At 35.1% G+C, this 14,752-nt stretch overlaps 1 protein-coding gene and 1 pseudogene across 2 annotated transcripts; one reads left to right on the top strand and one right to left on the bottom strand.

Annotated features, from left to right (window-relative positions):
- The first annotated feature begins 5,695 nt into the window (after positions 1-5,695).
- Positions 5,696-14,553, top strand: LOC104249152 (phosphatidate phosphatase PAH1). Of its 2 annotated transcripts, none has more exons than XM_009805530.2 (12): positions 5,696-5,801; positions 5,904-5,981; positions 6,232-7,800; positions 7,931-8,529; positions 8,631-8,704; positions 9,067-9,151; positions 9,924-10,010; positions 11,551-11,623; positions 12,070-12,113; positions 13,714-13,842; positions 13,936-14,034; positions 14,285-14,553. In XM_009805530.2, the coding sequence occupies exons 3-12, from the start codon at positions 6,393-6,395 to the stop codon at positions 14,342-14,344; spliced, it is 2,658 nt and encodes an 885-aa protein (XP_009803832.1). In that variant the 5' UTR covers positions 5,696-5,801; positions 5,904-5,981; positions 6,232-6,392; the 3' UTR covers positions 14,345-14,553. The 2 variants fall into 2 exon arrangements, with proteins under 2 accessions (XP_009803832.1, XP_009803831.1); XM_009805529.2 differs by having other exon boundaries at positions 7,919-8,529.
- Positions 10,109-10,203, bottom strand: LOC138874302 (U6 spliceosomal RNA; annotated as a pseudogene).
- Positions 14,554-14,752: the final 199 nt, after the last annotated feature.

Genomic DNA, 14,752 nt, shown 5'->3' with positions numbered 1-14,752 from the left:
AGATAATGATAGTTATTAAGTTATTAAACTAGCATTAGAACAGTAAATAAAAAAACTTTTCTATTAATCTAAAGTGAGGGTAATTAGTGATAAATGTACATAGATATAAACATATCGTTTAAATTTGATATTGAGATATTCAAATCTAATGAAAATTAGTTACATACTTATTTAATTGTATTGAAACTTACAAGTATATTTTGTTTTATATGAATTATGAAATGCTAGTTAGTATTGTTATACACTCCTATATTAACCATATAAAATCTTTAAAAAATGTTTATGTGAAATTTAATAACATCGAATTATGTAAACATTATAAAATATCAAATAATAGTAACAAGAGAAAACACGATCTTTATCATATTTAATTCCCAATTCTTATATTCAATGTATATTTAGTTTATGATAATTGAAAACTTATCAAGATAGTCAAACATTGTATATATATACTTATCAATATATATATATATATATATATATATATATATATGAAGACTTGTTTAAAAATAAATACTTAAATAAAGAAATTACTCTAAGTACCTATAAAAAAATTAGTAAAGTACCATACGTACATAAATTCTCTATAAGTATTAGTATATTTTGAATTTTACACCATATTTACATAATTAATGTCCAAAATAACAAGTTGCAATAAAATAAAATGTGGCTAGAAGATTGTCATTGTTGCGGCAAATCTACCTTATGGCAAAAACTAATAAAATTTTATCATACAAATAAATCCGTAGTTATATCATTTTATCATGACAAATAATTGTAGATATTAATGCAATTACTGACATGGCTTTTTAGAACTTGAAGAAAAATCATTTATTTAGCATCATTTTTGTTTTAAATAATTTATTGCGACTAAAAGATTATTATTGTTATATTAAGTATCAACTCATGACAAAAATTAATGATCTACGAAATTTTATTATAGCAAGAAATCTGTGGCTGATTTAACCTATATTGCCACAATTTTATATAACTTGAAGCAAAAATATTCATTTAGCTATAATATTTTATTTTAAATATTTTATTGTGGCTAAAAGGTTACTATAGCTATAGTAAGTTTCAACTCCTGGCAAAAAACTAATGATTAGCTACGAAATTTAATTATAGCAATAAATCTATGACTATATCATCTAACTACTGCCACAACTTTTTAGAACTTGAAGCAAAAATATTCATTTAGCTATAATATTTTATTTTAAATAATTTATTGTGGCTAAAAGGTTACTATTGCTACAATAACTATTGGTGTATGACAAAAACTTATGATTAGCTACAAAATTTTACTTGTAGCAATGAATTTGTAGCTATTTAGGTAGCTATTGCCACCATTGTTATCCATTATAGCTAATTTGAATTAATTTTTAAAACTATTTTGGAACTCAAGAGCGAGATTATTGGTTGTGTGAACAAAGTCTCATATGAAAAGTAGAACAACAAAATAAAATACTTATAAGGAGTTGGATACTCTTAATAGCATGAGGCCTTTTGGGGAAAACCGTGCGAATTTAGCTTAAAACGCACAATATCATACCATGTGAAGAGTATCTATGAGCCGTTTTAATCAAACAAAAAGTATTGTTTTTATGCATGATTAAAACATTACACACAGACGGTGACTAATAAATAACGTTGAACTTGTGCTCTCCCAACTATACATGAGCTGGATAGTTATTTTCTTGAAACACATCACCTCCCCAAAATCAAGTTGTCTTAATTTTCATAGACATCCCATAAATCTTTCTTGTCATTGCACATTTTTGAACATTTTCTGACTTTCTTGTTTACGAGATCTAATCCAAAAATACTATTTCGACTTTTTATGAAGAAAACACCATATTAGTACAAAAAAGATAGAAAATAGTCGAGATATGTACTACGTGTAAGCTGATTCGATCATCACAATTATATAAAAAATTAATATATTGAGTATCATTTTTATTAATATTTTCCCACCCTATTCCATGTAAGAATAAGTGTGAAAGAAAAAATAATAAATTATTGAGAATTAATGAATTCATGATAAAATAAAATCCCTCGATGAATCTATGTTACCTCGAATAGAACATAGAACACTAAAACAATTTAATTCAACTTATCCCCACATCTTGTCCCAGAGAACGAAAATTGATGATAACATTTAAGAAATTAAGGAAGAAAATAGTTAAGAATATGAACCCTATCAAAATTATTTTCATGCAAAATTCCTAAACCATATTTAATTATGAAACAGTCATTTCTAAGAACACAGTGACTAGAAACGTGGGGTAACTTTAAAGTAATAAGTTAACAAAATGAACTTTCTATAGCTAACTCCATGAGCTTTGCGTGAAAACAAACATACAAACTTGATTGCTTATGGTGAAAGAGACAGACAGTAGTTTTGAGGGGTTTTCTCTTTTGTAAAAAACAAGTGGTAATATTTTAAGACTATTTGTTATTTTAATCAGTGCGTGAATGTGCTGCTTAGTAGCAGAATATAGGTTTGAATAATTTGTATTTCGAAGATTATCATGTTACTTAACTCTATTAACTTTGATTAAGGTTCAGTAACAACAATAACAAATTCAGTATATTCTTATATATGGGATCTGGAGAGGGTAGTGTATACGCAGATCTTACCTCTACCTAATGAAGATAGAGATGATGTTTCCAATAGACCCCCGTCTCAAAAAGGGTGAAAAGAAGAAGAAGGAGGGGGAGGAGGAGTAGAAGAAAAGGAAAGAAAAGGAAGAGAGAAAGAAAAAGAATAAGTAGTATTGCCAATTAGTAACAACAAGGAATACAATATCAGAGGCAAACTACACCACATAACATAATAAAGTTCTAAGAATATGAAGGAACATGAATGCTACTAAAACTACTGGTAAGAAAATGAGAACTTTCAACTACATACTAACCTTCTACCCTAATCCTCGACTTGCACACCTTTCTATTAAGGGTCATGTCCTCAATAAACCGAAATAGCGCCATGTCCCGACTCACCCCTCCCCAGTACTTCTTTGGTCTTCCTAGACCTCTTCTCAAACCCGCCATGGCCAACCTCTCACACCTCCTAACGGGAGCATCAACGTTTCTCCTCTTAACATGCATGAACCATCTCAGTCTTTCCTTCTGCATCTTATCCTCCACGGAGGCCACTCCCACTTTGTCCTGAATAGCTTCATTCCTAATCTTATCTCTCCTGGTACACCCGCACATGCATCTCAATATCCCTATTTCTATTACTTTCATCTTTTGCACATAGGAGTTGTTGACTGACCAACACCAATCCCTATTACAACATAATTGGTTGAATAACTACTATGTAAAATTTACCCTTAAGTCTTGACGACACATTTTTATCACATAAAATACCGGATCTGAGTCTCTATTTCATCCATCTCGCTCCAATATGATATGCGGCATCCACGTCAATTTTCCAGTTACCTTAGACTATAGACCCGAGATACTTGAAGCTACCTCTCTTGGGGATAACTTGAGTATCAAGCTTCACATCCAACGTCTGTTTCATGAGTCCCGTCACTGAATTTGCACTTCAAATATTTTATTTTGGTCCTGCTCCGCTTGAAATCTTTAGACTTCAAGGTTTGTTTCCAAACCTCCAACCTTGCGTTAATCCCGCCTCACTCTCGTTGATCATGCAATATCATCGGCAAATAGAATGCATCCATCGCCGAGGCAAATAAAAACAGGCTAAGGGCCAATCCCTGGTGCATCCCTATCACAACAAGAAAGTGCTCTGAGTCACCTCTCACAGTCCTCACCCAAGTGTTAGCACCATCATACATATCCTTAATCACCCTAATGTACGCCACCAAAACGCCACTAACCTCTAAACTTTATTGTACGTTTTTCAAGGTCTATGAACACCATATGCAAGTCCTTCTTCCTTTCCCTATACTGCTCCACTAGTCTCCTCACCAGATGAATCGCTTCTATAGTCGAATATCCCAACATGAATTCGAATTAGTTCTTGAAAATAGACACGCTCCTCCTGACTCTGACTTTCACCACCTTCTCCTAAACCTTCATAGTATGACTCAACAACTTTATACCATTATAGTTATTGTAATTTTAGATATCACCCTTGTTCTTATATAATGGAACTATTATACTCCACCTCCATTATTTGGGCATCTTCTTCATCCTAAAAATAACATTAAACAACCCAGTGAGCCACTCCAAACCTCCTCGGGCTGCGTTCTTCCAAAATTCTACCGGGATTTTGCTCTGTCCCTACTCATCTAATGCATTGCCCCTTCCACCGCCACTACCTTAATTTGTTTACCGGGATATGTGCCTCATCCATCAATACTTTGCCATCTTCGTCTTTGATTCACTTGACTTGGTGCAAGTCATGGGCCTTCCTCTCCCTCACCTTGGACAACAGGTACAACTTCTTGCCCTTGCCTTTGCGGCCGTGTTCCTCATACAGACGTCCAAATACCATAATCTTAGCCGCTATAACCACTAACTTCGCCTCTTTCTTTTCCATTTTTATAACACTCCCGATATGTCCTTTTTTTTTTCTCGCCTATGGCATCTTTTCAGTAAGTGAGCATGAAAATTGCTTTTATAAATTATAACCCCGTATCACTTTGATAGAGTTATATTTTTTATTCCTTTTTATGTGACGATGTTTGATTGGACATGATATTTTCAAAAATAAAAAAAGATTTTTGACACATGAACTAAATATATGTAAAGTATCAAAATTTTATTTATTATTACATTAAGAGTGGGTGACAATTTCATTCATGTATTTTCATACACTCTGTTCCGATGAAAATTTGATTTTTTAAGCTATTATAGGTAAAACTTGAATAAGAATAATAATAAATATTTTTCAAATAATTAAATAAATAATATTTTAACATAAACTATAAAAAATATATCACATAAAATAAGAGTAATTACAACAACAATAAAAAAAATTCAATATAATTCCATAAGTAGGATTTGGGAGAGTAATGTGTATGCATCCTTAATCTTACCTTGGAAGGCAAATAGGCTATTTTGGACGACCCTCATACTCATAAAATAAGAGCAATTAATTTAAATAAATTGTCTAAATTGTAAAACCAATTTGCATTGGCCAAGAGATGGCTTCTCATAAGATATATTAAAAAAATGAGAAGGCGATACTTCTTAGGAAGTTAGGATCTTGTTCTAGAAGTCCTTTATTTTCTTTTTTCCTTATTCTACCTAGAAACCCTTTCTTGAGAACCAGAAAACATAAGTAGTACTATTAACTTTATAAAAAATAAATAATTTAAAAATATTTATTAATACAAACGAAAAAAAATGAAGGCCCAACGCCCCAACTTACATTCGAACTGCAACAGAGTCCAATAATTGTCTTTACCTCGTTTCACCATGGAACCGAACAGTTACTGAATTTCCAAAAATACCCTCCTCACCACAGTTACTGAATTTCCAAAAATACCCTCCTCACCAACCCAATCTTACAATAAATTCCAAGGGTAATTATGGAATAACAGTAGTCTTCAGTTGAAAGGACAATACCTATTTATTCACATTGTGCATTTAGGAAAGATTTGAGAGGTGACAGTAATATTTTGGGCAAGTTGGAAGGAATTTATTGACTCTGGCTGTGTCTGTTATCCAAAATTCATTTAATTCTTCATTATCCCCTTTTGTTCCAGAATTTATTTTTGCTGTATTTAACAAATATTTTGTATTAGAAAAATCAACAGAAGTCACCTACTTTCTAGAGAGAGGAAAATCAAAGAAAAAAAGAAGATACCCTCATAATATTCCTGGTATTCTTTTTTGTATATATAACATAATATAGACAAATAAATTGAATGGAGAAAATTCTTGATATTATTTTCTAATTTATTTTTTGTCTCAACCCTCTTCAGCTCTGAGATTAACTTTCATTTTGATCCATCGATCGTTGGAGCTTCCAAGATTTTCAAGAATACACCTTTTTTCAATCTGTAAGTATATGATTTATTCTGCTAATTTGGAGGGGGTAGAGGGGAGGTGGAGGGGGGGGGGGTCTTAATTTCTTTGGTTCTCATGCATTATATGGATTGAATTCTCATTTGGGTTATTGTAATTTCAAGATGCTTGATGTAAAGTTTTGTTCTTTATGGTTTTAAAATTCTTCTTATATGATCTTGAATTTGTCATTTGCAATACTCTGCATGTTCACATTTTTTTTCCTTTTTTATCTGTTGCATGCAGGTATTCTTGATTGGTAATCTGTGGGATCAATTCAATTGGATCATTCTGAAGCTGTTTGGTTTTGACAGTTTCTTAGATTGTAGTATAACATTTAGGTTTTGGTTAAATTGTTGATTATTCTGTATTTTTGGGGGAATATAAGTCTATTGGTAGTTGAACAGATGAATGTTGTAGGTAAAGTTAGTAGCTTTATAACACAGGGTGTATACTCAGTTGCCACCCCATTTCACCCTTTTGGTGGAGCAGTTGATATAATTGTGGTGAAACAGCATGATGGGACTTTTAGGAGCACGCCTTGGTACGTTCGATTTGGTAAGTTTCAGGGTGTTCTTAAGGGGGCAGAAAAGGTAGTTAGAATAGAAGTTAATGGCAAAGAAGCCAATTTTCACATGTATCTTGATAACTCCGGTGAAGCTTATTTTATCAAAGAGGTCACCGGAGACAATGAGAATGAGGAAAATGGTGGCTTCAAGGAGTCCGATAGCCTGAAAGGTGAAGGGGATGGTAGTAATCTTGGTAATGTTAACGATAAAGAAAGTAGAAAAGACGATGTGCTGTCTAAAAATGAGGAGGATGAGTATAATGCTGCAGCTGATTTGCCATTACGAGACGAACGTGTGACATTGGGTATGGATCGATTAAATAGGACAGATTCGGATGCTGACCGAAGATATTACGAGTTTCCGGATGAGCAGCCTTCTCTTGATGATTTATCAGAATACGGATCCAGTAGATATGATAATTTAGAAAATATGGAGCATGTTTTAGAATCACAGGATTCGGGTTCTGAAGTTGTTCTAGTAAGCGTTGATGGTCATATACTGACAGCACCCATCTCGTCGTCTGAAAGGAATACGGAAGATGTCGAATTAGACACACCCCAGTTTCATCTGGGTCCTGGTCAGGGTACTGAATTTTGTGATGATAGCTCAGAGTTCAATTCAGGCGATGGCACATGGGCTGACGATTATTTCAGCGATCTGAACACATCTAAAGTTGCCTCGGCAGATACTTGCGACCTGAAAAACGAGAGCACGACAGTCGAGCACAAGGTAGAAGTCTCTGAAGTTGATGGGAAGCACCTTGATCAAACTCCAGAAAATAACCTGAAGCACCGAGAATCAGATCTTTGCATGAATAGCACTGTGGAGAGCACATCATGCAGCATTAAGAAGGACGACGTATTCAAGAGCTGTTTAGAGCTATCAGCATTAGCCATGCAGGCGGAGGATGAGGTTAATCGGTCAGATACCGTTTCTCAGTCGGAGATTCAGGGAGTCGTTGAAGGTGTAGAAGTGAAGTCTCACATGAGTCCTCCTGCAATTAGTGAAGCTGAAAATGGGTTAACTCCTGATTCCGACCTTCCCTGCAGTTCTCTATCACGAGATTTACAGCCTGAAGTTGTAACCCTTCAGAAAAGTGACTTGGACTTGGATCATAATGCTTCAGACACAAAGGAACAGACTGATGTAACTCTAGCAGTAGAGGAGACACAAAATGGCGAGCAAGGATCAGGTGAATGCACTGAATGTGACAATTTGGAGGATCAGACTGCAGCTTTGCTTAAAGGTACAGAAACTGATTCAAGCACAAGCCGGCATGCCTCTTGTTTTTGATTAAAATTATAGTGTCTCATTTAGTTGTTCGGTTTAGCTCTACTTCTCACTATGTTCACGCATTTTGTTAGTGATATCTGCAGGAGTAGAGATATCTCTTTGTAGGAACTTTCTTCATGCTGGAATGGGTTCCATTGCTGCTAGAGAAGCCTTTGATGCAAATCGCATTTCTGAGGAGGAATTCAGAAGTTCTGCAAATTCAATAATTACTAATCCAAATTTAGTTGTCCGAATTCAAGGAAACTATTTACAGTGGGACAAAGCTGCTCCAATCGTTCTCGGGATGGCTGCGTATAATACGGAACTACCAGTTGAATCTACTGATTTCATACCCGTGGAGCAGGAGAAGAACCTAAAAACAGGAGAGGATGATAGTGGGTTGCCTTCAACTCCTTCTGGACGACGATGGAGGCTTTGGCCAATTCCATTTAGAAGAGTTAAGACAATTGAACACACAAGTAGCAATGCATCAAATGAAGAGGTGTTTGTTGATTCTGAATCAAGCTCACTGAACCAGCCTACAGAACAAACAGCAGCACCACGAGGAGCTAAGGAATCTCCTCGCAAGCAACTTGTGAGAACAAATGTCCCTTCTTCTGATCAAATCGACTCTTTAAAACTGAAGGAGGGGCAGAATTTGGTGACTTTCATTTTTTCAACTCGAGTCCTAGGGGAGCAAAAGGTTTGTTGTGTTGCTTGTGCCAAATATGTTTACTTAAAAAAATAGTAGTCTTTTTATTGTTTTGGTTCGTATCGCAATGCTGAACGAACTTTTTAAAACAGGTTGAAGCCCATATATATTTGTGGAAGTGGAATACTCGGATTGTAATTTCTGATGTTGATGGGACTATTACCAAGTAAGCTTTTTGGATCACTAAACCTCAAGCTGCAAAATTTTGTTAGCCTTCTATAGGATCAGATGTCCAAATTTCTCATCTTTAAGCTGATGTGAGAAAACAATATCTTTTTGTAAGGTTTTCTACTTTATAGTGTACTTCTTGTATATGGGCGTGTTTTGCCCCCTCGTTTAATAAATTTTAAAGCATTATAAAGAAACCTGATTTGAGAGCATAAAATAATATTATAAGTTGGAATTGTGAGAATAGGACCGTTTGTTGGAACATTATCTCATTCTGGTAGCGTACTATGTAACTATCGTTTGTAGAGTGGACGAGCACATGTTTTATAACGTACTTAAAAAGTTCATATTTATGTCTAGGTCTGATGTTCTTGGTCAGTTCATGCCTTTGGTTGGAAAGGACTGGACCCACTCCGGAATCGCTAGACTTTTCTCTGCAATCAAGGTATTCCTTTTCTCTGTCCTATATTTTAATGTTTCTTCGTCTTCAAGTCATCACATCAATTCTTTTGTATTTTGATAAAATTCCTTAAGACAAAGTACAACCAATACTTTCCTCCAATTCAAATAGTGTGGCAATTCTGGATTTGATGCTTCAGCACGAGAAAGATGTTTGCGGGGGAGCTATGCCTATGACATTTAATGTGATATGATAAACATATCTGCCAGAGATGAGCAGGAAATCTATTTAACGTATATATCTTCAAAAGAGAGGAAAGTAAAACTTTGATGATATCATATAGGGTTTATCCTTAGGAAAACTGGGGAAAACTAAGGTGTTCATAAATGAGCATGGAAGAATTTTAAGATTTAGATAGAAGAGCCCTGTATTCTAGTTGCCATAACTTTAGACAAAGTGTCGCGGGCTAATCCGCAGACCCATTCATACAGGATGACAAGACTCCTATATAAGATACTTGCTTAGGTGAGACCTGGCAAAGTTACATACCTCATGGCGGAGTATTTGATTCAACATGCCGGACATTATACAATGTACAAAAGTTGGGTTGAAGAGTAATATGTATACAGTATGACTTGTTATATCTCCATTCCCTGCGTGTTCCTTGTTCTTTGTTTGCTATTTTTGAACTACGAAGTACTATGATTGACTAACACGAAGCTGGCCAAATATTTATGAACTCTCACTTCCATTTTCATTGATGTTGAACTATATTTCTTCAATATTTTATAATGGATGTGCTGTCTTGTAATTGCAGGAAAATGGGTATCAGCTACTCTTTCTCAGCGCACGGGCAATTGTTCAAGCTTATCTGACCAAAAGTTTTCTGTTCAATCTCAAACAGGTAAACATAGTCCCATATACATGAAATACCGAGGACACTAATTTTTAGTTTTCTAAAACATACAGAAGATTTTAGGGAGCATTTTGGCTGGATTCTGTTACATGTAGGACCATTTCTCGATGTCATCCTTGCGCACAGGCCATGCTGATCTTCTCTATATCGTTACTATTTTATAAGATGTTCCCGAAGGCACTCTGTTACATGTAGGGCTGTGCATTATTTGGTTTAAACCAAGAAAACTGACCAAACCAAAAATTCTGGTTTGTGTGATACAAATTTTTTGGTTTTCCGGTTCGGTTTGTTTTGATTCTCGGTGCAGGGAAACATTGTTTTCCAGTGAGGTTTCCAACGAGTAGAATTTTTTTTTTTTAAATGAGAAAACTGAAAACTGAAATTAGGGGGTGAGGGTAGGTATCCATAGTTTACTAGGGGTTCAGTTGTTGTCTCCACTTTCCTCACTCCACCTCTGTCTCTCTCGCCTCTTCTCCACACTTCAAGGCGAGAATATAATGAGATCAAATGAACATATCTAGAAATGTCTTTAGACCTTGGTAGTCTGAGATTCAAACACCAATGGCCTTGTGAACCATATAAACCTTTTTTTTTTTGTATCCGGTCCTAGCAAATATACTACCTCAGAACGGCTTCAAGAAGCTGTTTCCAAATTTGGTTAGGTGGGACATGCCATAAGCTTATATCCATGGTTATGCTAGAAACTTCAAAATGACGATTATTTTCATTTAATTGATGGTTGCTATATCAATCAAAATCCAATCAACTACTCATCAATTCCAAACTATTTTTTCATCGACCGTGAACTATCCAAACTTTGTTATCAGGCTTGGGACCTATGATGCATAGCTTGATTTTTAAGGTTGCTATATTTATAAAAAGAAAAAGATAAGAGACAACAGGAAATCATCTCCGTTAGATATTTTTGTGAAGTAGAGCCTTTCACTCTTGTGGATTTCTATAGTTTTGGGAAATTGAACAACTATAAGCAGCCTTGTTCTCAACTTGCCTTTCTCGCTTTTTATATCTAGCGTTTTCTTATGCAAGTTGTTCTGAGTTTTAAAGTTTTGGCTTTATTTCCTGCTTGGGTGTAAAACATGTTGCTACAAATGAATTAGCTGAGGAAGAGAGGCACAAATAGATCTGTTGATTGGTTTGCCAATCTACAAGCAGAAAATCAAATAATCTGAACAGAATTTGCTCAAAGCCAACTGACTAATAGAGTACTGCCGTATTTACATGTTTTGGGCACTCATGGTGTTGGGGTGAAGATTTAGCTTTAATTACCTGTTCTTTTCATTTCTTATTCTCCGACTCCTGTGCTTTGTTCTCAGACCTTCCATGTGTTTTTTTTTCTTTCTTTTATGGGGAAAGGAGGTTTGGAGGATGCATTTTGTCTAACCGCTATTTGTGATTATATACACCACCTAAAGAATTCTTGGATCTGGCCTCTGTTTGTTTGTCCATTCTTGTAGAATTCTGATTGTGTAACAGATTTCACTGACCAGAAACGTGTAACAATCTGCAGGATGGGAAATCCTTACCACCTGGACCTGTTGTTATTTCACCTGATGGTTTATTTCCCTCGTTGTACAGAGAAGGTAAGTAAGTACATATTTAGCATAAGTCCATCTTTTGCCTTAGTCTGAGTCGAAATGCATTATCTGTGCATGCGAATTACACATGTTTCTTGATGTTTGGTTTCAATGAGAATTATCCGGAAACTTCAGCTCTTTGCCCATAGCAAGTCGACTGACTTTTTCCTACTGATATGATAAAAAGAGTAGTTGAAGCAACACATGTTGTCTTGGTACTAGGGTTTTTCTGTCAGTTCTATATGCCTCCGTTCCCAATTTCCCATTGAGCTCTGGTTTTTGATTCCATATTAAGACCATTGATCTATTGTTGGTGCCATGTCATCTTCTTCAGATTTTGAGTCGCACTTTGCATGCATGATTCTGTGCAATTTGTTTCCCCCCTTTAAGAAGGAATTGGCATAAATTTGATCTCTGACAAAATTTACCTTTTCTCTTCTATGTCGTGGCAGTTATAAGAAGAGCTCCTCATGAATTCAAGATTGCCTGCTTAGAGGTAAGTACTCCAAGACTGACAGTTCTTTCACGTGTATCTTGGTACGAATGAATGGATAAAGTGGATATTATTTTCTTTAGATGGGATTTTAATTAGGGGATTTAGGGCTGACTTGAAATCCTTGACCAATGTTTGGTTTCGAGATCAAATATCTGATAACTTATCAGCATTTTAGTCTAATCTGATTCTATATTTGGTACAATATTGATTATAATTTTGCACCAAATACATTTACACAAATTTTATTTCTTTAAAGCGCAAAAATCCATAATAATATTTTATCATTCAGTTTTTTTGTCTGGTAAACTACAACAAATGTCCACTACTTTAACAAGTTGCTTCAAAAGTTTAACCTTTTTAAGCTAAAAAGTTAAACAAAAAGAAATTGGAGAAATAATGGACAAATAGAAGAAAAATCCAAGAGATACCGCATGTAAGCCCCTAATTTGTCACCAGATGGTCTAAGAGTTGGAGTGGTAATCTTGAAAATCAAGGTTCGAATTCCAGCATAAGCAACATTAGGTAATTCTTCCCATCTGGCTAAGCTTTGATCGACAGAGTTATTTGGTATATGTGCTGGTGGGAGGTAGCATGTTTGTAGTGGATCAATCGAGGCGTGTTCAGGATAGAGGCGTGTGCAGGTTATCCTGAACTGATACTCCTTTTAAAAAGGGAAAAAAGAAAATACACTTCCCAATTGACAAATTTGTAGCAGAAAAATCAAGGGGAAAATACTCCAGAAAGTGAAAAAGATAGAAGAAGAACAAGAAAAAAAGATGGAACAGATCCAACCTTCTCCTAACCTTTTATAGATAGCAGGTTGGAACTTTAGAAGCGACATTTTGCTCTCTAACATAGTCGGAGGGTAATGACAACATTATAGTCTCACACGTCCAGTTGAAACTATTTCTAAGATATGTCCCATTGCTGTATTGTGATTTAGTCTTGTTTTTTCCAGAGAGTCAAATATTGCACCAAATGGACCTTAAGTCTTATTTTTGCCTAGTCCTGAAGGGGTCATTTGGTTGGTGAACAATTTATACGGGGATTATAGTTGTTGGGGTTGTAATACGTGGATTAGATTCTGATGAAATTACCACAACAAGAACAACAACATACCCAACATAATCCCACAAGTGGGGTCTGGGGAGGGTAGTGTATACACCGACAATGATGAAATTATTTAGTGGATATATTTTTATTGGTATATGTTTGGTTCATTTGACTGAAAATGGAATTACGGGTTATAATATAAAACATGTGTTTGGTTTTACACTAGTTAAATTGGGATGAACATTTATTTTCAATTTTAACCTTGAATTTTTTAAAGAACTTTGCAAAAAGAGCTTTGGAGAACGGCATTTTTTGTTATTTTGTTATCCTACATTGAGTGGGATAAATATAATACCATATTTGTGGTAAATTATCTCAGGATTGCTAATCCCAGAATCAAAAGTTCAACCAAACGGGGAATAAAATATTCCCGTAGTCTATCCCAAGATTGTTATTCCTCATCCCACAAACCAAACGACAGTGGATTCAATCCTCTTGTATCTCTCTAATAGTTTGCCACCTTCTAATATATTCTTCTACATTTCAGGACATCAAAGCACTTTTCCCAGCAGATTACAACCCTTTTTATGCGGGTTTTGGGAATAGGGACACCGATGAGCTCAGTTACAGAAAAATTGGAATTCCGAAAGGCAAAATCTTTATAATAAACCCAAAGGTTCTCAATCTCTTTCCTTTGCTTTATTGTAAAAATGGAATGTACAATTTGTCAAGTTACACTCTTGCTTAACAAGCTGAATTGGACTTACAGGGGGAGGTAGCGATTAACCACCAAATTGACGTGAAATCCTATACTTCATTGCACACTCTAGTTAATGACATGTTCCCTCCTACATCTATGGTTGAGCAGGTAAGCAAGACTCTAATATCTTCTTCGTTCGTTTGTAAGTAATTCTAACGTCATCGGCACTTTCATATCATCATGTTTTCCTATCTTTAGATATACATTTTCTTTCTTATTCAAGAATTTCTAGAACTAAAGCATAGTCTTTTTCTTTCCTTTACTATTTTTCTTCCCGGGGGTGGACATTCTTAATTCTACAAAGGGGGTGGTTTTCTTGGAGCTTTGACTCAATTATATTGTATTTTCATTGTTGCAGGAAGATTTTAACTTGTGGAACTATTGGAAAATGCCCTTGGCAGACGTCGATAACTTGTAGAGATTTCTTCCCATTGCGATGGATCTTTGTCGATTTGGGAGGCCGATGACATGTTTAGTCGGTATATGTATAACTACTGCAGTTTCCTTTGAAGGGGAACTGCCATTCATGTTTCTTTTAAGTGTAAAATTTCAGTTAAGTAGTCATAATTAATTCATATTGTACTCAAAGCATAACACTGAATAAAAATTTTGTTTCTATTTCTCTTAGATCATTTGCTTGTCTTCACTGCTGTCACGACCCGGATTTCCCACTCTCGGGAGTCGTGATGACGCCTACTAATGTGAGATAGGCAAGCCAATTATTGAACATATTACCTTTATCCATTTTTATACCTTTTTAGCATTGATAAAGCAATAATGTGAAAAAAAAGTGGAAATTTCATTAAGCGGAAGAAATATAGTAAAA

This window comes from Nicotiana sylvestris, chromosome 7 (assembly GCF_000393655.2).
Source record: "Nicotiana sylvestris chromosome 7, ASM39365v2, whole genome shotgun sequence".
NCBI classification, from domain to species: domain Eukaryota; kingdom Viridiplantae; phylum Streptophyta; class Magnoliopsida; order Solanales; family Solanaceae; genus Nicotiana; species Nicotiana sylvestris.
The sequence above is the reverse complement of the archived record's forward strand: the minus strand, read 5'-3'. Positions and strand labels throughout refer to the sequence as shown.

Excerpts from the sequence above, each read along its gene's own strand:
- LOC104249152 (XM_009805529.2), top strand. The coding sequence starts at position 6,393 with ATGAATGTTGTAGGTAAAGTTAGTAGCTTTATAACACAGGGTGTATAC. Across the intron at positions 8,705-9,066 it reads GTTGATGGGACTATTACCAA|GTCTGATGTTCTTGGTCAGT; the intron begins GTAAGCTTTTTG and ends ATTTATGTCTAG. Across the intron at positions 10,011-11,550 it reads TTCTGTTCAATCTCAAACAG|GATGGGAAATCCTTACCACC; the intron begins GTAAACATAGTC and ends AACAATCTGCAG.